General features: G+C 25.6%; 1 protein-coding gene across 1 annotated transcript; it reads left to right on the top strand.

The window, feature by feature from the left end:
* The first annotated feature begins 13651 nt into the window (after positions 1 to 13651).
* On the top strand, positions 13652 to 26211 carry LOC145848639 (importin-5-like). The gene is made up of 24 exons (XM_082953979.1): positions 13652 to 13755; positions 14477 to 14627; positions 15315 to 15434; positions 15700 to 15802; positions 15954 to 16050; positions 16352 to 16456; positions 16726 to 16848; positions 17102 to 17222; positions 17829 to 18038; positions 18650 to 18918; positions 19100 to 19219; positions 19664 to 19795; positions 20219 to 20323; positions 20401 to 20495; positions 21533 to 21698; positions 21853 to 22009; positions 22071 to 22243; positions 22350 to 22493; positions 22626 to 22772; positions 23100 to 23206; positions 24018 to 24130; positions 24366 to 24621; positions 24742 to 24883; positions 25228 to 26211. Exons 1-24 carry the CDS (start codon positions 13678 to 13680, stop codon positions 25312 to 25314), a joined length of 3321 nt encoding a protein of 1106 aa, XP_082810105.1. The 5' UTR covers positions 13652 to 13677; the 3' UTR covers positions 25315 to 26211.
* Positions 26212 to 27164: the final 953 nt, after the last annotated feature.

Genomic DNA, 27164 nt, shown 5'->3' with positions numbered 1-27164 from the left:
AATAAAATTATTAATAGAAGATATAACGCTAAATAAAAGTATGATAAATCATAAACTTAATTATTAATTTGTAAAACGATTTTCTGTTAGATCATTTTGGTATACTTTGTCTTTATAAAGATTTTTACAAAATCAGTCTTTAAATGGTCTAAATAAGTCGACTTAAAAATAGTATTTATCATTTTGCTATTGAAATATAAAATATCGCTCTCAACTGAAATAGATTTTTAAAACTTATCGTAAATAATAAGGTTTTTTTTAAGTTTATTTAAACTACATTAAGAAAATTAGATAATCTGAGCAAAAGAGTAATAAATATACATTTAACTTTGTTTCTAAAAACAATAACACATTTACTTATTATTTAAGTACTGTACAAAAACATGAAATAACTAATAGTTGTCTTGGTTTTCTATGTTTTTCAGAAAAAATTCTAGGACTTTCATGTACTTTCTACTTTCTTGTTTCAATAAAGTAGAACTTTTAGTCAAACTTTAAATATAAATCATAACTAAAATGTACAATAATAATAGGGTAAAAATTTGTAGCTGATAAAATATTTAGAAACAGTTAAAGTAAGTTCTCTTCTAATCGTTTTTAAATTAAACTTATAATTATTTAGTACTATGAAAACAAGTTACATATTTTAGAACTTATTTTTTGATTACCTTAATTAAGTTTACCTAAACAGAAAAATGAGATTTTCTAAGATTTTATAAAAGATACAAAATTTAAAGAAATCTTATTTTGTAAATACTTAGTAATCTTAACTCTAACAACGACTAACTTTTTCAACTGATAAAAAGGAAAAAATGTTTATGTTTACTATCACCTGATAAAAAAATCTTTTAAGTACAATTCACTGAAAAAAAAAGAATTTTGTAAGATGAACAAAGAGCTATACTTAAAATTAATATAATATCTTTAATTTATGAAGCCATACTTTAACAGCTGTATCTACTTGTCAATGCTAGATGCTTTTATTTAGTAGAAAGCCTAATTTTAAAAAGTTTTCTAAAATGCTAAAAAATATCTAGATGAAATTATCTGCATAATACGATCGATATATGAGTATTTTAGACATTGCAAAAAGCAATAGCCTTGAAAACTCCGTATTTTAATTAGACGTAAACAATTTTTTTAATAAAATAATAAAAATCTTTTTACTTAGTATAGACTGTTTAGCTTTTTTATTTCACTATAAGTTTTTTCTAAGGTTTTTTTTTCTTCGACCATGTAAACTGTTGAATAAAACTGATTATATAAACTAAAGGTTTTAGTCTAAGAAATATTTTTTTTATTAATAAGATTAAGCTAGTAATCAAAATATAACATTTTTTTTTTTATAAAAATTAATACATAAAACTTTTAAAGACTTTTTGAACTTGTTTTTTATTTGATAATTTATTTGTTTTAGAAAACATCTATAAGAAAACTTAAATGATAATATTAAATTAAAATAGTTTTTTTTATGAATTATAACAGTGTTATTAAAAAAAAAAATCCCTTTATAGTTTAAAAATAAAACTGAGCTTATTTTAGTTTTCGTTAATAACAGATTCAAATTGTTTATCCATTTATATTCAGGAATGTGGAGTGATTAGGAAAAAATGATAACATTTAGTATAAACGTAAAGTTTTTTAATGAGACGACACAGCTTTAAAACAAGTAGATAATTAACACATTTATATTTAAACAAGTTATAAAAAAATAGGACAAAATCGCTTTTTTTAAAGTTAATTAGAGCGATTGCAAAATCTATTCGCTTTGGATTACAAATCTCTTATTTGTTCAAGTAGATATGCGTTATTTTCAATCTAATCGAATCTAATTTATTTCAAAACTGCTTGTATTTTTTATAAATAGAGTTTTTATACTTCTTCGTACAACTTACGTTGTTTATCAAATGATTTTTTTATTTTTTTTTTGCGAATAGTATTAAAACAAAAAGTTATGTAAGTTTGTACTTTATTTTTAAAACTATGTTAACTAAGTTTTTGAACTTTAACGCCTTTAGTCTAGTATTATTTTTCTACGACTTACTGCAAAACGCTTCTTAAAATCATATCATTTTATTTAAGACTACATCAAAACTTACAAACCATTTTAAGGACATTATTTCAAACCACGTAAAAGTTTTATTAAGTTTTCTTCTGTACTCAAAAAAATAACAACTCAATTTAATCAATTACATTATATTTTTATATAATTATAAGGGAAACAATTGAAACGGCATAAAAAGAATATAATAGAGTATGTAAACTACACAAAAATTATAAAAACTAACCAATTTAAAAACAATGAGTTTATACAACAAAAAATTTTATTTAAACTATCAAAAAATTGACTTTAACGAAATAAGGCAACACCATAGTCAAAGTTGTTTTTACAATGCTTAGGTTTGTTTAAATAAATTAAAAAAGCTTTGAGTCGAATTAAAATTATACATTTTAAAACACGTATCAAAAAACATGTATCAAAAGACATTCAATCTTACGTTGTTAATAAAAAGAAGAAATAGAGGTTAGCAGTCAGAAATAAAAATAAACTGAAGAAAAAGTATTTAAAGCTAGAAATGCCATGAAAATATTAGCTGAACACTTAGAGAACAACCATAATTTTGGTGATAATTTAAAAGTTTCCAGGTTTAGTGTTGAAAGACATTGTTTGAATAGCTTTTATTTAAATATACTCGAAGCTATTAAAATATATTTAAACAAACCTAAGCTTTCTAAAAAAAATTAAGTAGACTATTTTATTAATATAATATTGTTTTATTTAGTTCAAACTTCTTTTGTGTCAAATTGAATTAAATTTTCTTTGTTTATTAAAACTCTAAGTGTTTTTAATTTTTATTTAATATAGTTGTTATATGTTGATTTGTTCTATTCTATAACATAAGTTTAAAAATGTATGAATTAGAGTGCTAAATATATAAGAGCTTAGTTATCAAAATTTTGTTCAACGATTGCTACTTTAGCTAACATTGTTTCTCCTAAAAGGATCTATAGAACTTTGTTACTTAAAAAGCTCTGAAGATCCTTTCAAGAGAAACAGTGTCATCAAAGGTAACAATCGTTGAATAAAATGTTAATACATATTCTATTCTAGTTTTTGCAGTTTCTATTTTATTTTTCCTGAAGACAATAGAAAAAACATATCGGAAATTATATACTTGAGTTTTTATTTTGTTTTATTGAGTACAAAACCAAAATAAAGCAGATGTTTTTGAACTTTTTTTTTTAAAGTTTTTTTTTGTATTATCTAAGTTATTTAAGCTCTAACCAAAAATCAGATTTATTTAAACAGCAGATTAGAAAAGTGAAACAAATCTAACAATACTGCTATATGTACATTTGTTTATAAAATAATTTTAAATAAAGATGTGCAAACTAAGTATTTTATTTACAACCAGGTTTCGGTGACAAAAAAATTGCTACCTTTTCAAGTAAAATAAAATAGTAAACTGTAATTGAAAAAAAAAGTAATAATGTTTTAGTGTACAAAATATTACGTACAATAATTGAGACACTTCTCAGTAATTCTCAGTAATTGAGACCTACACTACAAGTAAAAATTAACTATAATGAGCTAAGCGATAATCATAAAAAACTTTTATATGTTAAACGTTACACTCTTTGTAAGCTTTTTGCAGGGGTTAGAAGTGTTTTATAAGTAACGTGCCGGATTACTAAATTAAAAGTCTTTTACGGGCCAGAATTGATTGTAAAAAGTATTTAGCGGACCTGAATAATTTTAGAACTCATACAAAGTAATAGACAATTTTTAGAGCAGAGATATTTGAAACAAACTTTTAATAAACACAACTGTTTTTTCACAAATAAAAGTAAGTTGTAGATCGTATAGAAAAAAATTTCGCACAAACTGTTTTGCACGAGTGGTCAGCACGAAATTTCTTCAATCTGAAGATACGTCGCTCGCTGAGGTTTGCCTACCCATGCATTGATCTTCGGTAAAAATATGTTTTTAGGATAAAGATACATTAAGTTTCTTTTTAGTTATAAATATATTTTATTACCATATTTTTAAAATCTACTTTTATCTATTTATCAAATATTTGTTTGTACAGTAAGTGTAGGCTAGTTTTTTTGACAAAAAAATTAATAAAACTATTAAATTAAAGAAAAATATTATTGCTAGTTATACTAGTTTTATTAATTTTATTTTCGATATACTTTTCCACAAAAGTAAAAATAAAAAGGATATAAAATAAAATAAGTTGTAAAAAATAACAAGAAAAAAAGTATATATAGATTGATTAAAAAAAAATAAACAAAAAAAAAGTTACCGACCGAAGGTCAGAGTTAGTTGTAACAGTGATAGTAAAAATTAAATTTTTTTAAAAGTTAATAAAAGTAAAAACTAATTAAAAAAACAAAAAATAAAATAAAAACTTACCGACCGAGGGTAAGGGTTAGGGGTAATTGTGATAGAAATATATATATACCTAATAAAAATTATTATCATAAAAATACAGGAGAATTTAAAGAAGTTATAAAAAATTATCTATGAAAAACAAAAAAATTAAAAATTTACCTACCGAGGGTAAGGGTTAGGGGTAATAGTGAAAGCGAGAAAAAAAATTAAAGTTATTAAAAATTTTTTTTTTCAATCTGTGCAAAAGTGTCCCCTCGTGCTAAAGTGACGCTCGTGTAAACAACTTCTGATTCGTATATTGTTTATTTTAATAATTCTTCTAGGTTGCTGTTTTTATTGGACTATTTTTTATTCAAATCAATATATTTTTGGTTTGTGTTACTTTTGATTAGCTTGCAGGAATGCGGTTTAAAACCAAATTCACTTTCTAAAATTTTTTTGATTTTTTGCTATTGTTCCTGTGTTTTTGATTTCATTTCTATAGTCACTCTATTTGACTTAAACATTATAGTTTTTTTTTTTACTTGATCGTATAACTTTTTTTACTACAGTTAGTATAACCTTTTAGATTTATGCGTACCAAGATTTAAATTATATAATTTTCGGTCTGCAAAAGGCTTTCCTGATATATTTGAATTTTGATTTAAAGGTTGCCCAGATTTATTATAGGTGATACAAAAAGTTAAGTAATGTACTAAGCATTAACAATTTCGAAAAACTTTATCTATCTGGATCCGGATTAGCCCGGATCTTGATTGGAAAATTATCCGGATCCAGCCAGATTTTAAAAGAAAAAAAACTAAAGATTTTTTTTCGATTTTACTAATAACAAGTCTTGACAAAAAGTAAGATACTTATAACTTTAGTCAAACTAATTAATTTTATATTACTAAATGTAAGTTAATTATTCTAACAAGTTATTAAAAAAAATTTTATCTAAGTTTTTGCGAGGAAAATATTCTATAACAGTTCCTGAAAAAAACTTTTTGATTTTAATATTTTTGATACATTTTGACCTGATTTCTAAAAAGACACGCAAATTAAACAAAACCTTAAAATAAACTTAGTCTATTTTAGAGTTACAAATATAAAAAACTTAAAAACTAATGATTCTACTTTACGTTTATCACTTTACTTACTGTTTGCAAACTAAAAACTGCAGCTATAATCTTTTTTAAAAAATTTCACTACAAAGTAGCAACATAACAAGTTTATTTTATGTACTAGGATTTAAATTTAGTAGTTATTGCGTTTTAAAATGTTTTATAATCACCTCTCGCGAATCTACGCATCTTGTGTACTTAGCAAAAGTGCGTAACTAAACGAGCGAATGTAATTAAACGAGAGGTAGCAAATTTACCTAATAATTGACTGTTTTCTTATAATGTATTTGATTAAATACAGTATGGTTACTTTCCCTTTTTTTTTTTTTGTACACAAAAATTGTTTTTATTCAAATTTTAAATATATGTGAAAAGCTTTTTAATAAAATAAGTTTATGCCTATATAAAGTATTTCTTTTCTTCTTTGTTCCGTGCCCATCTAAGATCAAACTTGCCTTGAATGGTAATAGAGAAAAATCTTTCTCTAATATTATGCAACACAACTTTAATTTAGGTGGGCAAAGAACAAATTAGCTAAAAATAAGAGATTCATTGAGCTGAAATGAAACTTTATACCATAACTGTTGTGTGTACTTTGTTTTATTTATAGGAATAAAGGGTAAAATACACGTAAATTACAAAAGAGCAAAGATATATAGTTCAATTGGTCCCTGATGGAAGGCACAAACTAAAAGTGAAATTTTTTTAATTTATAAAAAATCTATCTTTACCTAAATTTATAAGATTAAATTTCAAAATGTTTAAAAAAATACTGTTAGTTAGCTCAATACATACAACAACTATATAATGCTGGAGTTTTTACAGTTATTGTTTTTTTTAATAATTTTTGAGAGTTCTAAAATGCGTAACTGAATTAGAGTGCGTCGATTCGCGAGAGGTGACTTGTAAGTTATCGACATAAATTTTTATATAAAAATATTTTTTTATACGTGTCGATATAATTTCTTCTTTATTATTGCTCTACTTACTAATTTAGTCTCGCAAACTATTTTAGTATATAATAACTTTTTTTTGAAATAAGCAGTTTTAAAGATAGTAGAAGTAGAATGTTATCAGAGTCAGTTTAATCTTGCTTGCATTCAATAAATACGTAAAACAAAGGCTGATTTTGCGTATAAAAGTAAGTGTATAAAACAATTTATGATATAAACATACTTTGTAGCTTTTTATAAAAAAAAAAAACTTTTACTACACGATTATTTAGAATTATATTTGCCTTTTAAATATTGATAATCGTAAAGATAAAATTCTCTCAGGCTAATTTGTTGATAAAGACGATTTTTTAACATGTTATGTTTCTTAAAATGATAACGTTTACTAAGTTAAATATTAGAGGGGTAGGTAAAATTATACATGGTGGAAAGCAGTTTTTTGGCATGTTATTATTGCTTTAATAAAAAAAAAATTGCTTTTGCAAAGAAAACGTTTATTGTTGTAAAGGAGAAGATTTGAGACTTAAAATATTTTTAGTGTTGAACACTAAAATTTAATAACTAGTTAAATATAAGGATCAATTTACTTTTGTTTTAGTGTTATGCAGCTAAAACTAAAAATGGCATAAACATTTAATGCCAATTTAGGTATTAACTCTTCCTTAAATTTCCAAACTGGCTTTTATTGAAGCTGAAAAAAAATCCAGCATGAATGATGATCACTACTTTCACACAAGTTTAAGAAAAATTGGTATGTCTTTCAAATCATATTATCCACCTCATCTATTTGGTTTATGTCAGGAGAGTGATGTTATACTTATTGTTTTAGCAAATGGTTAACAATAAATAAAGCTTTGAGGAATTTATGGTAGAAATGTGCAAAAATTATGTTACAAAACTATCTTACAATTCTCCAAGGCAATATTTATTTATGAAATTATATTGAGAGCATCTTGTTTTAATTTTTATAGTTTTATTTAATTTTATGATTATTTTTATAACATGGTTGCCCCATACTAAGGGAATTCAGGGAAACTCAATGAATTTTCAAGTTGTAGAAAATCTCAGGGAATTTTGATTCTCTTATTTTAACTTAGGGCAGTTTTAGTTTATTCTAAAAATTTCAAAGAAATTTTAAGATCTTTTAAAAAATCTCAGGGGATTTTTTTTCTAGATCTAGAATGAGATTTAATTAATCCAGTTTCAATATTTTGTTTGAAAAAGTTAATTTTATCTATTTTTAAGTGCTTATTTAGAAAGTTTTTAGCCTTGCGGCAAGTTCTTCAATATTCTTAGAATTAACATGGTAATTTTTACTAAAAAAAAATTAAGGATTCGAAATAACTCAGAAAAACTCATAGAAGTTTTTGGTCACTCAGGTAAGATTTTTAGAACCTGTTATAAGTTAAGTGCTAAGTTATAAGAAAAAAAATAATGTGAAGGCTCACCACTATGGTCAATGGATTGGTGTTGAGAATGATCCTTAGGTCATTGATCCTCACACCATATGTTTTGTAAACAATTTTTAGCAAAATTATATAAGAAAGAAGTTGGTATGCACTTTTAAAACCTATTTCTGCTAATATCAAACACACTGTCTCAGGGTTGCCACTCGGTCAGGAAAAGTCAGGAAATCAGGAAAAGTCAGGAAAAAATGGGGGGTTTTGAAAAAAAGTCAGGAAAAGTCAGGAAATTTGATAAAAAAAAAAGTCAGATTTTGTCAGTTTAAATTTACAAAATTCCTTGTTATCCAAAGCCTTCAAGTGGTAAAAGTTAATTAAAAGTCCTTTAAAGTCAGAAAAAAATTCCAAAATTTTCCTAGAAATTTACAAAAATATTTAATTTTATTTCCAATGCCTTCAGCTGGTATAAATTAGTAAAATATCTTTTAATAAACTGCAAAATGTTCCTTATATGTCGTTTGTTTATCTAGATACATTTATGCTAGGATTTGCTAAAAAAATGTTTCTTTTTTCAGACAAGCTGTGTATATAAGGTAGTAATACAAGTATTTTGCTGACAGGGCTGTTTATTACAAACATCAATCATACATTGAAGTGGTGTACTGGAAGTTTGATGATAGAATTCAGCAAAAAACTATTGTTTATAACCTGTATTAAAGTTAGATTGGAAGCTTTATATAGTTTAAGGTGTTAGATTATGTATTTTAGAATAAGTTTAATTTAAGAGCTTGATTTAGAAAAGTCAGGAAAATTTTGGTAAAAAGTCAGGAAAAATCAGGAAAATTTTCTTAGCTTGATGAGTGGCAACCATGCTGTCTCCTTCTTTAGATTTAGATTTTTACAATCAAGTATGTTCACATTTTTCTTTTTACCCTTTCTACAAGAGCAACCACTTGCAAGTAATGAAATAACTTAAGTTAGATATTATGGGGTTTTTACTGTAGAGTAAAAACTGACTAAAGGGCAATATATGGGAGATTTGAAATTTAAACTAGATATTCTGGAGTTAATAATAAAGAGTAAAAAAATGAGGACAACTAGTAAAGTAGCAACAACTAGCTTATGTACACCAATTAGTATTTGATACAGATAAAAATTTCATCAATTTATGACCCAGGTCCATGAAATAAATAAAAATTTAAATAATGACCTTCAAAGACTTATTTTTCTTTGAAAACTATATTGTTTTAAAAATTAAAATAAAACTTATTCAAAAAATTTAATTGGAAATTGTCTAAAAAAAAGCATCATCACACTTGATTAAGCTAAGGGTTCAAATCCTAGTTGTAAAAATTTATAAACTTTATTATATGTTGACATGATTTTCCAACATACTTCTATAGTTTTTGCAACACAAGTTGCCTTGTAAGCTAAAATATACTAAAACAAAAAATAGTCAAAATTAAAACAACATGAAGGAAAAAGAGATCATTTTTTGTTAATTAAAAGCTTACTAAAAAACATGCTAAAAGTTGAATTAATTTTTAAGTATATTTTTAGACATGTGTGTTGAGACTTTTTTAGACAACTTTAATTAAAATATGAAAATAATTTTTTAAAATAGATCAACATGTATTTTATGTTTAATGATACCCTGGAAGAACAGTCTTTGAAGACCATAATAAAAGTTTTTGTATAATCTATGTTTAAGTCAGAGAACTATGCTATAATTTGATTAAGTCTCCATCTGTATTGGTTGTATATTAAACCACATAAATAAGTTACACTTGATATTCTGATGTTTATAATAGACAGGGTTTCCAAAAAACTTGGAAACCTGGAATTTGACAATTTAGGCTAAAATACCTGGAATTTGAGAAAACTAGAATTTTAAACAAATTTTTCTACTATACATGTAATATTTGTTTAAAATTCTAGTTTTCTCAAATTCCAGGTATTTTAGCCTAAATTGTCAAACTCCGAATTTTACATGTTTAGTAGAAAAATTTTGATTTGACGTAAAAAATCTACCATATAGATAATTTTTTTTTGTCATCATCAACATTTTTTTTATTATAAAATACATTTAAAGAAGCTTTAAGATATCTTTTTAGTGTTTTTATACTGTTTAACACAGTTTTTTACATTAAACTTACTTAAAACTATAAATATACCCAAAAATGTGTACTTTTAAAAACCTGGAGAAAATTTGCTAACTATTTGGCAACCCTGAATAGAGGGACAATTATTATTTTTAGTATTTTTGCCACAGGGGAAATTATAAAAATGAGTGTGGGAAGCCCTACTCTTTTTATATATTTTTATATTTAGGGAGTTCTATACAGTCCCATCTATTAAAAGTTCCTGTGACACAACTTCTGCTGCTGCGCATTAACCCAGAAACCAAAGCATTACCGTCCGTATTTATTGAAGGGCTGTCTCATGCCCAGACAAGTTTAAAATTTTAGAAACACTAAGACTAATATGATTTTCAAGGTTATTTGAAAAATGCAGTAATCTTTGAAGTTTTTTCTTAAATTTATTTTTAACCTCAGTAATGAATCTAAAATTTATACGAGTGCAAGATTTAAAAAACCACATTGTTGGTTAATTTTTCAATTTTTGAAGGAAGTTACTACAGTTAAAGTACTATTTTTATAAAATGTATTTGATGAAATATTTTCAGACTTTTCTTTTATTGTTTATTATTATTAAATATGTATCTTCTACGTTAATAAAACAGTTTATATAAGTTTGTCTAGTATATTATTAGTCCTTTAGGAATCAGCAAAACATCACATTTAAAAACTTGACCAAAAAATTAGAACCATATTAAGAAAGTTAACCTATTTTTTGGTTTTGTATTTTAACTCTAATATTGATGTTCATGCTTACAACTAGTTGTAGTATATTTGTAACTGGCTTGATTTTTTTTTTGTATTCTTTGTTACATTAAAGAGTATTTCCTGTATTTATCAAAGTGCAGGGTTGCCACACACTTGGATAACTCAGGATTTTTGGGTTTTTTAAGACTCAGATTGCCTGGTTTTTTTATAAAAAACTCATGAAATTTTTAAGGTTAAAAAAAAAACCTCAGTAGAGCTGTTTTATAAATTTTGAATGAGAGTTAGTTGGTTTAGTTGCAATATTTTTCTTATTTTATAACAAATTTTGTTGAATAACTTGATTTTTATTAGTTTTGAAAAGTAAAATTTTTTAAGGATTAAAGGTGTATTTAAGATGTGTATAGAATATCTGGCCAGTTTTTTTAGGTCTTGAATAAGTATTAGTTTATCCAGTTTCAATATTTTAAAACTCTATAACCAACTGTGTTCATAAAATTATTTTTTTCTGATTATTAAAAGTTAACTTAATTTTTTTAGATATGATTCTAAACCAGTGGTTGTCAAGCTGATAAAATTCTGTGCACACTAAACTGCCAAAAATAATTTCTGTGTACCCCTAAATTATGCCGCTAGTAGTAGGAACACGTAAATAACTATAATTTTTTTTATAAGGATACTGCAGCAATTTCTGCACTTAGTTGTTAAAACCTAGCTTAATTATTCATAGAAAACTCCCACAATTAAAAAAAAACTATCCTGAATTAAAAAAACATAATCAAATTTCCATAGTTGTACTAAGTCATCCTAAGATTTTTCAAATTTTCTAATTATTTGGAGTATCCTGATTGAGAGGCAACCCTGAACTTAAGCTAAGATTTTGTAAAATAAGGGTCACCATTCTTTGGTTAAAAAAATTATCCTGAAAGAACAGTCCTGTGTCAGAGTTTTAAAAGTTATAAAATATTAAACAAATTTAGAAACAAATTAAATAGACATTTCTAAAAATTAAAATTCTTCAAAATTATTGGTTATATACTATTTAAGTATTGAAACTTGAACAGCTAAATCTCAATTAAGATTTAAATGAATCTAAATAAAACTTCCCTGAGTTTTAATAAAAATCACTTTGGCCAAGTTATACTGAAATTTTTAAACTTTCAGTTATTCTTAATATATAAAATGACTCAATTTCCAGGATATTCAAGGTTTTTTAGCCTAAAAAGTCAATTTCAATAATTTTTAAGGATTTCAGTTTTCTTAGCCACCATGGTGTGGCAGCCCTATAAAATTTAAGAATAGACTGAGTTATTATAAGAACATTATATTAGTATTATTAACTTCTTAGTTTTTAACTTATTAGAGGTATAGTTTTTTGAATTGATTTTATTAAAATGATTCTGTATGTCAAAATAGTAGTTACATAAAATATTGATAAATTATTTTGTGTAAATATATTAGAATAATTACTTATTACTTTATTATATATATCATCATAATAAAACTTAGTAGTTTTAATTGTAGCAAAAAGCTTAAACTAGAAGATTTGATAAAGCTAAATAAAATTGTATACTAACCTTTTCCATATGTGAGTCTTATAAACTATTCTTTGGAAGGCTCTTCCAGGAGAATGGGTCTTACATTATTGATTTATTTACATTGAAAGTGTTAGAAGGTACAAAAGTGGTTGTTTTTAACAAAATAGCTAAAAAATGAAAACTAAATATAAGTTATTATTAAGTTTAGGCTGTAAATAACTTTGGTGTAAAATTTCAACTTTAAAAATTAATAAACTATCTAAAAGCTAAATTTTTTTTTCAGTGCAACCTGAAAAACTCATGCACCCCAAAATAAGTTTTGTTTACCCCAAAAGTTTTGTGCACTCAAAAATAAATTATGTGTAAACCTTGATGACCACTGCTCTAAGCTACCTAAAAATAATATAAGTATTTTTTCTTTGAAATATATATTTAATATTTATAATGATTTGACTCTATGTTAATAAGAAACAGAGACATAAAATTTTACCTTAAATTATCCACATATTTTTTTACTCTTAATTGTTTCAAACTTAAAAATTTAAATCTTCAAAGACAATATTTTTCAAAAGTTTAGTTAAGGACACAGGGGGTAAGGCACTTTTTTACAAGTTGATCTTATTTTAAAGATCTTTAACTAAACTAGCAGTTGCTTTTTACCATTTTCTAAAGTTCAAATTAGTTTTTGAGATATGAGGTTACTAAGTCAGAAAGCTCAATAGGTTCCTCATGGAAGTACCAAAGTAAAAAGGCAAAAAAGACTATTTCATTAAAAATCTATCCTTTTCTACAGTTTTTAGCAACCTTTCTGAAATTTGCTCAGCTTAATTTTAAGTAAATAATTGACATTTCTGTTGTAGGAAATATATTTATTTTAAGTAAAATTATTTTTTTTATTAAAAACATTGATTATTTTTTTAAAAATTAATTTGCATTTATGTTTTATTAAACTAAAATGGCAAATCAATAGAAATCACTAAAAGTCCATCTTCTCTAAATTTTTTTGAGATAAAAGTCTCAAATTTTATGGAAATGCAATATTTAAAATATGTCTTTAAAAATGAAAAACAAAAAAGTATTGTCAAAAAGTTTAAAAAAATCAGTTTATTTGTTCATTTTTGTAATAAAATTTTAGTTTTTACAATTGTGTTATTTACCAAACTATTAATAAGTCGTGTTACCAATCTCGTGATTATATTTTTAAGCTGTAAAATTAAGAAGTTATATTTTGTAGAAAAGCATTATTCTGTGAACGGTTTTTGTTGTCAGTCATAACTAATTATTCTTAAAAGCTGATAATAGTTTTACACTACTTTGTGTGTAGTTTTAGTTATACTTCTATATACAATTTTTTGTTTATCTTCATCACACTTTAGATTAAATTTTGTAACGTTATTTGGTTAAAATTTTTTAGGTTTAATATTAATAATAGTAACACATGATGGATTTAGCTACATTTAGAAATACACTCTTAGGAGTAATGGAACCAGACAATGAAGTTAGGAAACGAGCAGAGGTCTTAGTTTTGCATTTTAATAATAATGAAAATTGTAATTTATAGTATGTGCTAATGTAAAATTAATTCAATTAAAAAGAAAAAAACCTAAAATACAACCAGAAAAATCTTAGTTTAACTTGATCAATTCATAATATGTTAAATTAAATTTTAGTAAAATAATTTTTTTAAAGCTATATTTTTCTTTTGTTTCTAAATTATTTTCAAAGTTATGTGTTTATTATAGTTAGTCATGTTAATTTAATAATAAAACATGTTAAATAAATCCATGCATAACTATTAAAAATGTAAACTCAGGCTTACCAAGATTAGATTACTTATAACCTAGCTATTTTTTTATTTCTTTTTAGGAAAAGTTTTTTTTTAATAAGATAAATTTATATGCTAATAAGATAAATTAATATGCTAAGTAACAACAAAAGTTTTTATTTATTTATTTTTTAGAATATTATAAAGTTAATTATGTTAGCAAATAAATTATTAAGTTATTTAAAAATAAATTCTATATAAATGTTTTTATTTTGCTTATACTTAATAGGTTTTTGTTAGTTTAAACCAAACTATTTGAGTTTTTGATATTTCAAATAGTTTATTTTACTAAAGTTTAATATAGTCAAATTGAATTAATCTTAAAATATTTTAACACTGAAAAACACAAGTTTGAAATTTTTTAGAAACATCTTACTCTAACATTTGTTGTTAATTTACAAATTTCAAATAGGAAAGTTACGAATCAGTGCCAGTAATAAATCGCATGTCATTGCTTCTTCAGCTTCTGTCCAGCAACGATGAAGCAAGAGTACACCAGCAATCTGCAATTCTTCTTCGTAGACTTATAACTTCTAATTTCTCATCTAGCTTTGTAACTCTTAGTATGTATAATTTATTTCGAATTATTTTTATTATAAATCAGTCGTAAAAAAACACTATTTAATAGTTTTACAAAAATATTTTTAATTTAAAAATTATTTATTTCAAAAAGTAGTTAATTACCTAATTTACAACAAAAAGAATTATGCTGTTAGTTTTGTAACTCTTGTTGATTTAATTAGCTGTAATTAGTGTTTCCAAACTCAGGACAGTTGGAATTTTCAAAAATGTCATACCTCAGGATAACTAAGGCTAGTTAGATTTTTGTTTTAATGCAGGATGACTCAAGCCAATTTAATTTTTTAATATAAAAATTCCGGATAGTTTTAAGATTTTTTGAAGATCTCAATTCATTTTTTTTCTAGATTTTGAATGTTAATCGTTCCAGTTGTTTTTGTTCCAGTTTGATTATTTTGATATTTTGTAACATTTTTTTTTTCAAAAACTGTATTTTAATTCATTTTGTTAAGTTTATTTAAACTTTATAAAATGTTAATGATTGGTATTTTAAGGATATTAGAAAAACTTAGTATGGCTCAGGATAGTTTAAGGTCTATCAGGACAGTTTTTTGACTAAAGTGTGGCAACTTCGTGTAGTTGTATAAAACTGTTTTTTATTAGTATAATTTGTTTTCAAAGTTAGCTGAATAACTGCACTGTACATCTAATCATTTAAATTTATTTATCAGATCAGGATGAGCAGACACAGTTTAAAACTCAACTTTTAGCTTGTATTGGTGATAAGCCCCAACAGTTTGTTCGTAAAAGAATTGCTGACTGTGTATCTGAGTTAGCAAGAAGAATAATGGGCAAGTTAAATGACTACTTGTAAAATTAAAAAATATTAAAAAAAATTAATTAGTAATATTCATCAAAGCAATGTATGTTATCTAGAATTATATACTTTTTGGAATTTTATGATTAGAAATTGCTTAAAATTTATAATTTCTTAATTTATAAACTGTTTTCTTTTTTCTACATGTGTATATTAAAAGCTTGTAAAGTAATTATCTTAAATTTTCTATAATTTTTAGTTTAATATTTTTTCTAAATCTGTATAATAAACCTATTTAGATGATGAACAAAAAGGAAGCTGGCCTGAAGTTTTAGACTTCATGTTTAAAAGTGTTAGCTCACCGGATGATAGTTTAAAAGAAATTCCCCTATACATTTTCAAGTAAGTCAAAACAGTTTAATTATCTCCAAAAAATTTTGACATCTCAGAATATTTTAAAATGTGTATTTATTTTTGACAGAATATAACTTTTTATCATCATTAAATCAGAATTAAAACTTCTAACTTTTTTAAATAATGAATCTTTTTTCAGTCATTATCCAGGTATTTTTGGTAATCAACAAGAACATTACAAAGATATCATTCATCAAATGTTGAATAAATGTCTTCAAGATAGTGAAACAAAAAACGTAAATTATTTTATTAATCTCTTTAAATAGAATAGAATATATTAATAACTATTATTTACTTTTACAAGAGAGGTATTGTGTGTTTTTATTACTTTTTAAATTAACTTTTTTTTAAAACTTATAGTGAAAATTATCTTTTGTGAGAATTTATTGATTATTTGTCATATGACTTTGTTTTTATTATAAAGTTAAGAAAAATATATGAAGTAAATGACAATTTATATAAAATATTTGTGATTTTTGCAATGAATTTTTTTTACAGGATTCTAAATATCTTAATAGATTATATTTTAAACTTCAGGTAAGGTTTGCTGCTTCCTGTGCACTGATGTCCTTTTTATTGGAAAATGTTGATAACAACCAGTACATAAGAAAGTTCTCTGATTTGTTGCCATTGATGCTTAAAGTTAGTTTTAAAGTTAAAACAGTTTCTAAAAGTTAATGCTTATTGAAAAAAAAAGTTTAATTTAGTTGCTTGTAGTTAAATGATAATTTAGTGTATTATGTATTTCCAGTTAATTGTTTAAATAAAGTTATAAAATATTCTAATATGTTTATTTTATTCAATTTCTCACATTTTTAATCTCTGCATCTGTTTTAAGATAACTGCAGGTTTTTATTACAATCAGTTTTGCAAAGGTTGTCGAAAATTTTCAAACAGTATGATTCGTTTAGGCTTGTAACGAAAGCGCAGATGAAGATAATGATGTGGTGTTGAAGGGTTTGTGTGAATTGTGTGAAGAGGCACCGAAAGTTATCCGTCCTCACCTCTCTGTTGCAATGCAGTTGTTCCATATAGTTTGTTTTTGTTTTAAACTATAATAGACAAAAGTTATATATTACTAAATTTATAAAAAATATAAGGCATCAAAAATAAACCCTAAGTTTAAAGTGCAAGTTAATGAGAGAAGAAAGTTAGTAGCTGTTTGTCTTAATGACAATAAAAAAAATCTATTTGTTTTTTATTCTCTTGAAATTTATAAACTATTATAATTATAAAGTTTTACAGTGAACATTTTTTGTTTGCTTTAATATAAATATAATTTTATAGTTGATTTCAAATGGAGATAGAGATGACTCGATTAGGCAACTAGCCTTAGAGTGTGTAATTACATTAGCTGAAACTGCTCCTGCTATGGTGAGAAAGCAAAAAACTGGTATTCCTCTGATGGGTTAGTTTCTGTAACATAAATAGTATGTCATTGTTAACGTAACAGTTTCAAAACTAAGTTGATAATTTAACCATCTATTTACTATTATTAGCGGTTTATATTAGTAGAATAATAGTTATTTTTAAGACCTCGTGATTTAAAGTTAAAAAAACAAGTAAAAATGTTGTGTTACTGTTCTCACTTATCTTTAAAAAAAAATTTTTACTAATCTTTCTCAATCAAATTGTTCATTGAAAACTTGGAAGTATCATTAATGTGAAAATTTAAATGTTTAATTTTTAACTTATTAAAAATTTATGTAAAGCTAACAACTTCTTATAGCCTCATTAAACTTAGGTTTTTTATCTTATTTGATCGAGATTCCAAGTAGAGTTTTTTTTTTAAGGTATATGGGAAAAAAATTTGCAGCCAAATTCGTTTTACACAAAATCAGTGTTTTACTTTATTTATTTATAGTTTAGGTTATAGTAAACTAAGTCAAAAGTAAATTATATAAATGGATACTTTTTTATTTTATTTTTTTGTATATAATTTTTTTAGCCAAAAACAGGTTTTGTTGGGCTTTTCTGCCAACTTGTTGTTATAAAAATAAAATAAATATTTCAGTCGAGCAGATGTTAGCACTCATGGTTGATTTGGAAGATGGAGACGAGGCGCTTACTGATTGGTCTACAGCTGACGAATCAAATGAAGATGATGACGAAGAAGCCAATCATGTGATCGGAGAAAACTCTATTGATAGATTTGCTTGCGCTTTGGGAGGAAAAATTGTGCTGCCAGAAGTGATGAAACATGTGCCACAAATGTTAAGTAATGGTATGTTATGGAATAGTTGTTAAAGTTATTACAGTACGTTTTAAAGAAAATATTTTTTCAATAAAATATTAATTCATTTTCAAAGTTCAAACTACTCAATGTTTTAATGTTAGAAAAAATAGTTTAGATTAAAGATGAAATTTTTTTTAGTCGTCACACAAGGTTAACCATACAATTTTTCGTGGGCTGCGTAGTTTTAATAATTGTACTATGGAAGTAAAAAAACCTTTCAAATGCAAAGTTCAACGAAATGATCATTTTAAAAGCTTTAGTATATACTAAAAATAAAAGTGTTTATATAAAAATTCTTGTTATTGAAAAGATCAGTTTTATTTAATTTACACGAGTTGTTTTCAAGTTAATAAATAAGTCTCAGCAAAATATTTCTCTTAGCGAACAGTACGCTTTTAACCCCTAGCTTAGATTAGTAATTTATTAAAAAAGTATTAATTTTTTTCAACTTAATATTTTGGTCACCTAAAAATTCTTAAATTTCTTTGTCATAAAAATGTATGAATTAATTTCACGTTGACTGTATTATAACATGCACCTTTTATTTCTTATACAACTAAAGTTATAGTTTATCAATTTAAAAAAATTGTTGCAAACAGTCGACTGGAGGTATAGACATGCCGGTTTGATGGCAATAAGTGCGATAGGAGAAGGTTGTCATAAGAATATGGAGGCGTGCCTAAAGGACATAGTTGACAAAATTGTACCCTACTTGAAAGATAGCCATCCCAGGGTCAGATATGCTGCCTGCAACTGCATTGGTCAAATGTGCACAGATTTCGCACCAACTATGCAGAAAATTCATCACCAAGTTCTTGTTCAAGCTCTATATGAAACCTTGGATGATGCAAAGAACCCTAGAGTACAAGTTAGTGTTGATTGTAAATTTATTCCTTTATGAATATTTTAATTGTCAATTAAAAAAAAAAGTAAAATGCTAGTTGCTATAAAATTACGGCTAAGTTGATCAAGGCTAAGTAACTTAAACATAAGTATTATATTTTGTCAAAATAAAAGTACCTAACAATTAAATAATTTTTTTATTTTAGGCACATGCTGGTGCTGCACTAGTAAATTTTGTCGAAGATTGCCCCACATCCATCATTTTGCCATATCTTGAACCATTGTGTGGTAAATTGGAACAAGTACTTTCGCAACGTATACAAAATGTTAGTCTAAAGTTTTCTTTTTTAACTAAATTAAGGCCATAAAGGTTAAATCTAGTTTTTTCAAGTTAGTCTTCTTTTTTAAATTAATAGCTAGGCTATTATTTTTTTTTAATTTGAAGTAATTTTTAAGATATAAGGCTGTTGGAGATTTCAACAGGCTCCTTTCAGAAAACGCAAATTTAAAGAACAAAAAATTATTAAAGATTTATCTGCTCCTACAATTTTTAACCAGTTGTTTTGGAACTTTCTCAGTCTAATCTTTATATTAAAAGAACGCATTGTAGGAATAAGATTTTTAATTTTTTAACTAAAAGTATCTTTTTTAAAAAAAAATATATAAGTTAGTATTTTCATTCTAATATTAATGATACTTTATTTTTTAAATAAACTAATTCAATTGTTGCTAAACTTATGTAAATAATTGAATAAAATTATTTTTTAAAGTTGGGAGAGGTAGGTAGTAAGTTAGTGTTGGAACAAGTCACTACTACTATAGCTGCAGTTGCTGATTCTGCTGAAAAACAATTTACTGCCTTTTATGATCGATTCATGCCTACGCTTAAAATGATTATGCAGGTATACAAAATTAAGTTCATTTTACGTGTAATGTTAAAATTATATTTGGAAATTTATTATAATTTCATTACGTTTAGAATTATTAAAAAAACACTATTAAAACTACTCAAAAATTACAATGTATAAAATTGAACTTATATTTAAAATAGAAAGGGACGCTCTGTAAATTAGACAAATAGTAATTTTTATATTTTTTTAATAGTAAGAATATTATAGTTTTAAGTATCTCAAATCTTCACTTGGTTGTGTGTTGTTCTTCGTGATTTTTTTGTTTTAAACAAAATCGTTTTAAATAATTGTTGTTCTAATTGCCTACTGAAGAAGAATTTGAAAGTACTTAAGCAATATAACGAATATTTATAAGTTTGTAGATTTTTTTGTTAAATAAAAAAAACTTTTTTATTTAAAATAATTTTTTAATAGCAAGCAAAGGCGCAAGAGTACAGAATGTTAAGAGGAAAAACAATCGAGTGTATCAGTCTGATAGGACTTGCTGTTGGTAGTGAAAAATTTATGCCTGATGCGCAAGTTGGTTTTCTCCATTTCGTTTGTTAAAATATTTTTTTAAACACATAATGTTTAACATTGTCTTTGGTTGTTTTCAGGACATAATGAATCACCTGCTGCAAACTCAAGCTGACACAACTTCTTGGGAAGATGATGATCCTCAAATATCATACATGATTAGTGCATGGGCAAGGTTCATAATTAGTGTTCAGATTTTAAAGCATATAATAAATACTGCTGTTTTTTTAGTTACTATAAATTTAATTGGCACTAATCATATAAAGTGTTATTTTAAACAAAAATAGTTAAACACTAATCTTTTTTATTGTTTTTAAATTGACAATAATTAGGTTTAAACTTAATTTGTTTTAAGTAACTTTATTACATGTAATTTCTTATAATTTTATACAATATATATTAAATATAATTATTTATCATTAAACTATAGTTTTACATAACTAACTTTTTTTTTAAACTTAAATATGTTTTAAAATGTGAAAAAAAATCTTATTATTTTAGATACACGAGTTTTAATAGTTTATTATTAGTTTTCATGTTATGTAAAAGCTGTGTATCACTAAGTTAGATAATTGAATACAATTATAAAAGTAAACAATTATTAAATTTATTCTATTTAAAATCATCTAAAGTCGTCTTATTTTATATTTCTATCAAGAAAAGTAAAATTAATAGTATATACATTTATTATACAGTCTAAACGCGTTTATTTATCGGAATACAGTATAGAAATTGATAAGGTACACATTAAAACTCGAAAATTAGTAAAATCAAAAACTTTTTGAAAAAAATAGCTCCTGTGTTTTATCAAACGAATGAAAGTAAACAAACAAAGATATGATCTTCATATGATTATTGCAAATACACTTAATTCTTATAGAATATATCATGCAAAGCTGTTTAGATTGTAGTTTTGTTTAAAATATTGTATATTAGCTATAATTTGAATGATTTAAAAAGGTTAAACAGATTTCTAAACTTTTAAACCTAGGCAAAACTGCGTACCTTATCGATGTGTCTATTATTCTTAAAAATAATAACATACACGAATTTTGATATGAGAAAACTTTTCTAAAAATTTAAAATATCTCTTGAAAACTTGTTGCCTTTATGTGCAGAAAACTAGCTTTTTATAACTTTTCTATTATATGAAGTGAAAAAGTATACTTCTTAGATATTTTAATCTAAAACATTTTCTCTACCTGATAACAGGATGTGCAAGCTGTTGGGTGAAAAGTTTGTTGAATACCTGCCAGTTGTTATGGCTCCTCTGTTGAAGGCGGCATCTGTCAGGCCCGAAGTGACAATGCTGGACACTCACGACGTTGATGGAGTCGACGAAGACGACGGTTGGGAATTTATCAAGCTCGGTGATCAGGTTATACATTTTTCTTTTCCACAAACATAAATTATTTGCTGTTTTATGTTTTTTTTTTTGATTTACTATCTTATCAAGTCTGTTAATCTTTTATTTTCACAAAGAAAAGCTTAGTTACGGTTTATTCTTAAATAGTAAAATATTTTCCATGCAGCAAAGTTTTGGAATCAAAACTGCTGGTTTAGAAGAGAAAGCAACTGCTTGCCAAATGCTCGTGTGTTACGCCAAAGAACTGAAGCACGCATTCGCTGAGTATGTTCCCCAAGTCGTCAAGTTGATGGTGCCTTTGCTCAAATTTTATTTCCATGACGGTTAGTATTAATATTATAATGTAAATAAAGCAGCGTTTACGTTTCAATACATACTTTGCAGGAGTTAGGGCTTCAGCCGCTGAGTCCCTCCCACTCTTGTTGACCAGCGCCCAGGTGAAAGGTGAAGATCACGTTAAAGATATTTGGGATTATATTGCGCCTAATCTGTTGCAGTCAATTGCTGACGAGCCGGTCAGTGACACTCAGTCAGTTGAAATGGAAGCTTTGGCTAGGGTAAGACTGTTCTTTATTGATATAAAACTGTTGCATTTGAATAGCAAGTTTTATTTTTTTAAACATCTTAAAAAGTGTAGAAGAGAAATATCTAATAAAAATTCAGTGCATAGAAATAAGAGGTATCGGCTGTTTTACGATGGATAAATATGGGGAGCTTGCTAATACGCTTAAAAAAATGCTGGAGGATCATTTCACGAAAGCTGAACAGAGATTCCAACAAAGAAATGATGAAGACTATGACGAACATGTTAGTTGATAAACAGTAGCTAAAATTGTTTAATTAAATACTGTTTTTTTATGTCAAAGTTATAAAATCATAGTCTTCAGTATAATAAGCTTACTTGCTCAATCATGTTTTATTAACTTGAAAATGTAATAGGTGGAAGAAAAGTTGATCCAGGAAGATGGTGATGATTGTTACCTCCTTTCCAAAATTTCGGATATTTTGCACGCCTTATTTTATACCCACAAAAGCGAACTGTTTCCGTTTTTTGAATCACTTTTGCCATACTACACTAGACTACTAGTTAGTTAAATAATAGTTTTAGTTGAATTTACATGTTTGATAAGTTGTAACAATTTATAATTTCAACATATGTGAGTTTTATTATTAGCTCAGTAACAGAATTTGATTAGCAAACATTGTCAATTATCATGTTATTTTACTAGATAAGTTCTAAAATTAGTTACATAAATCGAGGTATCAAATTTAGTATTATAAGTCAGCTACAGTTCATTTTGTCACTGTTTTTGTTACACTTTCTGTAATTATCATGCTGAATTAAATAAGTTGACTATAGTACTAATTTAAGTAAAACATTGAAGTTTTGTTAAGAAACATGAACATTTTTAGGCGCCAGAAAGACCTTGGGCAGATCGTCAGTGGTCCATGTGTGTTTTCGATGACATTGTTGAACATTGCGGTGCTCATGCCCTCAAATATAAAGACATTTTTGTTCAGTAAGTTTAAATTACTATTACAAAGTACCGGTGTACACACAATTATAGTTATGAAAGTTATAGTTCTACTTTATTGAATTTCAGGGTTGTTGTACAATTAGGTCATAATTAAAAAATATAGTTTTATTTTTAAATTACTAAAAATTTTTAAAATTGTAAATTTTACCTAAACTTTTACTTACTTTTATAAGCTTCATCAGCTTATTTATATTTCATCTAGAAGTGATAAAAACGGGAAAGTTAATTAGCTTTACAAAAAAAAAAGAGGCAAAAACAATTTGCTTCTATAGATTAACTTAAAAGGTTTCAAAATTATTTACTTATACATTAATAAACCATTTTAGAGATTTTTTATGTCTCAGTTATAAATAGAAACTTTCTATAATGGTAGTATAGTTTTTTATTTGACAAAAATGTATAAATTTTCTGCATTATAATAGTCCAAGCATATCTACTTTTTTTTTAAATTTTACCTAAAAAAGTCTAATTTCGAAAATTTTCAAGTTAAGTAAAATAATACTCTGGTAAATAGCCTTTAATATCTGAAGCTAAATCCTGTATAGAAATAAATAGTTTAAATTAAAAGTTGTAAATTAAGTTGTTTTTCAAAAAACATCTCTGAGAAAGATAACATGTATTTGAAATGTTTCTCCTACAAGTCGCATTTTTTTTGCTCGAGTATTATGATTTAGTTGAATCTTAAACTTATGTAAATTGTTCATGGTTTTCAAATTAATCTTTCAGATTTTTTTTCTAAATGAAAATTGTTTTTTCCAATTATTAATGTAAGATTTATATTAATATATTTCAGACCAATGTTGGATTACATCAATGATGAGTCACCTGAGGTGCGTCAAGCTTCTTCGTATGGAATTGGTGTTATGGCCGTCAGTGCTCCACTGGAGTTTGCTCAAGTCATACAAGGTTCGCTGTCATTTTTTATCGTACACATTAAGTTAATTGTTTTACAATAGTTACTAAATTCAAAAATTAAAATAAGCGTTCTTAATATGAACTTTGACTTATTTAAAAGTTAAAAAAGATTAAAAGCATAAATCAAAATAATATGAATTAAACTATGTTTTAAAAGATGTAACAATAAGATAATATACTGATTATAAATAAAATAGTATAAACCCTTGAAAATACTTTCTGACAGAGGCAATTCCGCGTTTGCAACAAGCCATAATTGGTCCATATGGAAATCAAAATGGTCAAAGAGTGGTGCCTCAAGAAGATCTTGCTCCGTTGGATAACTGCGTCTCTGCAATAAGCAAGATCCTCAAACATGCACCACAGTTGCTAGGCGATCAAAAAGAGCAACTGTTAAAAACATGGTTGTCTTGGTTACCAGTTACAGAGGATAAGGAAGAAGCAGCACATGTTTATTCATTTTTGTGTGATCTGATTGAAAGGTTAAAAAGTTATAAATGACTTTAACTTGTTTTAAGTTTTTAAACACAGTACTTTTGTAAATTTATTCTGGTCTTATTTAAAATTTAAACTAGTATGTATTATTATACTTAAATTAACAGTAATGATCCAGTGGTTTTGGGTAGCAACAACTCAAATCTACCAGCAGTTATTTGTTTAATTGCTGATGCAGCTTACGGTCAGTCGTTTGAAATGTGCCCTGAAGTAGCCAAACGTCTTCTAAACATTTGCAAGAGTATTCAGGTATTTTTTGCGACATTTGTATATTGATGATATTTGCTACAGACTTATAAGCCTATTTAAAAGGAGTTCATTTTAACTTAGAGTTAGTAACATATTAAAGCAGATTATTTAGAATTATCCTAGAAAAATTTTGCTCAATTTATTTTCGTTTTATTTTTTTTAACTTAAGATATGGATACTAATAGTTATAAAAGTTAAACTACAACCTCATGTTTCAAATAAGTAGTGTTTTGTTTTTATGATAAAATGATTATAACAACTTCATTTTACTGTTATAAGTTTTATTTTAGATATAAGTTAAATATAATTTACTAAACATAAAAATAAAAAATCTCTGAACACAGGAAAATGCAACTGATGTGTGGACATCTTCAATCAAGAGTCTTCCAACTCCGAAGCAGATGGCGCTCGGTATGTTCATGGAAGGCTAATTATTTAGAAGACTTTCCATGATAATTTGATTTTGTGAAATTGATTTAATATTTAATACTTAGAGCTTTTTTTGTAAAATTTTATTTGTAATTACAATAATGTTTTTAAACTCAACTCACATGATGAGCTTTTATTAAGTGCCTGATTTGTCTATTTTTGTATATCCTTTTTGGTATTAAATAAACCGACCATTTTTTTTGACACGTTTTTGTCACTTTTGATGTCATAGAGAATTTTTTGGTATAAAATACCTATTACAAAAACGCTGCTAAGTGTGAAGAAAATTTTTAAGCAGGTATGCCACTCTCTCTCAAGCTTAATTTATTTTTTAACACCGGCTGATTTTAACTTTTTGTCAAAACTTTGCTGGTTTTGTTTTTAATTTTCATGGAGTTAAGTCCGTCTTGGCTTAAAAAGTTTAGTTATGTTCTCAATAAATATATATTTTATCTAGGTTTGTTTTAAAGTATTAATGATTAGCTACCAGTTGATTTCCTACAATTTTTCTCCACATTTGTTTTAACAATTTTTTTAGCTATCAAAAAACTGAGGCTCGTTTTTTGTGCCTCTGATAGTGGCAACCGTGAGTGAAAAAAGCGTTTTTTTTAATTTGTTCTGCAATTTTTAGCATGCTTTTAATTATACCTAGGAAATTTGAATTAAAACATTTTTAGTAAATTTTTCTAAGATATTTCGATTCAAAATGAACTAATTTTTTAAAGAAATTTTGTAACTTTTTCTTCCACTGCCTCTTTGACATTTAGCCTTTATTTGGTCGAATGTTAGTTTTTAAAACAAATTTTAATAGAAGGATTTTTTGAAGTTTTGGAAACCAAATTGTAGAATGATTTTTAGAAGGGCATTTTGTTTAATCGTTTTTTATCAATAAATTATTATATCAAATGTGTTGTTTTTTTTCTTATAAAAAAAAAAGCTTTTAGAGCAATTGAACTTGTAGTGTAACAAAATTATAATATAGTTTATCTAAGACCTTAAAAGTTCACTAGTAAAACTGAATCCGGATGTTTTTCAAATAGAGATCAAGCCGGATCTGTATTATTTAAAATTTTGTTAAACATTTTTAAGTTGCACACCGAATATAATTTTCAATTTTATTATTACCTACTATTATGTTCCAGCTGGAAGAATTTAAGAGTCAGATAAATAATTTCTAGTTTATTGATTTCTAATTAGCTCTTTTATAATATTAAATAAAGTACATAAATGCTAATTGGTTATAGAATTTTTAAAAGTGTTTGATGTTTTACGAAAAACAAATTACTACAATAAAGTGCGAATGAAAAATTTTACGTTAAACATTTTGTAAGATTTATAGCATTTACCAATTATTTAAAAACCTTACAATGGAGATCAATAACTGGTTGTAAATATTTCTACACTTAATTTGCTTGCGGTTTGATTTCAGCCCTTCAGGGTGTAATCTACACAGAATGTGGGTTACTTAAATAGAAGGGTTATAGTATATTTACAAACTACACTACGAACCATAGTAAATAAATAATAGCAATAAAAGCTTACTACTACCTATATCAAATAATACTTAAGGCTACTTTATATCAAACTAGGCATAACAATTATTGAACATGTTTTATATAGATAACATATAAAACACTAACAAATATTGAAAACTTAATGCTTTAGGAATACCTTCAATGTAAATGGAACCTTACAAAATTTTAAGAAAGATACTTATAATGTTTAAAACAATATTACATTTAACTACTTAAATTTAAATTAGGGGTTGGCAAACTGTGAGCCGCGAGCACGTTTTATTTTTGAATGGAATGCGTCCCGCGAGCACGTTTTATTTTTGAATGAAATGCGTCCC

The sequence above is a fragment of the Thalia democratica genome, chromosome 1 (assembly GCF_965202585.1).
Source record: "Thalia democratica chromosome 1, ktThaDemo2.hap1.1, whole genome shotgun sequence".
Lineage (NCBI taxonomy): Eukaryota > Metazoa > Chordata > Thaliacea > Salpida > Salpidae > Thalia > Thalia democratica.
Note: the sequence above shows the minus strand (reverse complement) of the source record. Positions and strands in the feature narration are given on the sequence as shown.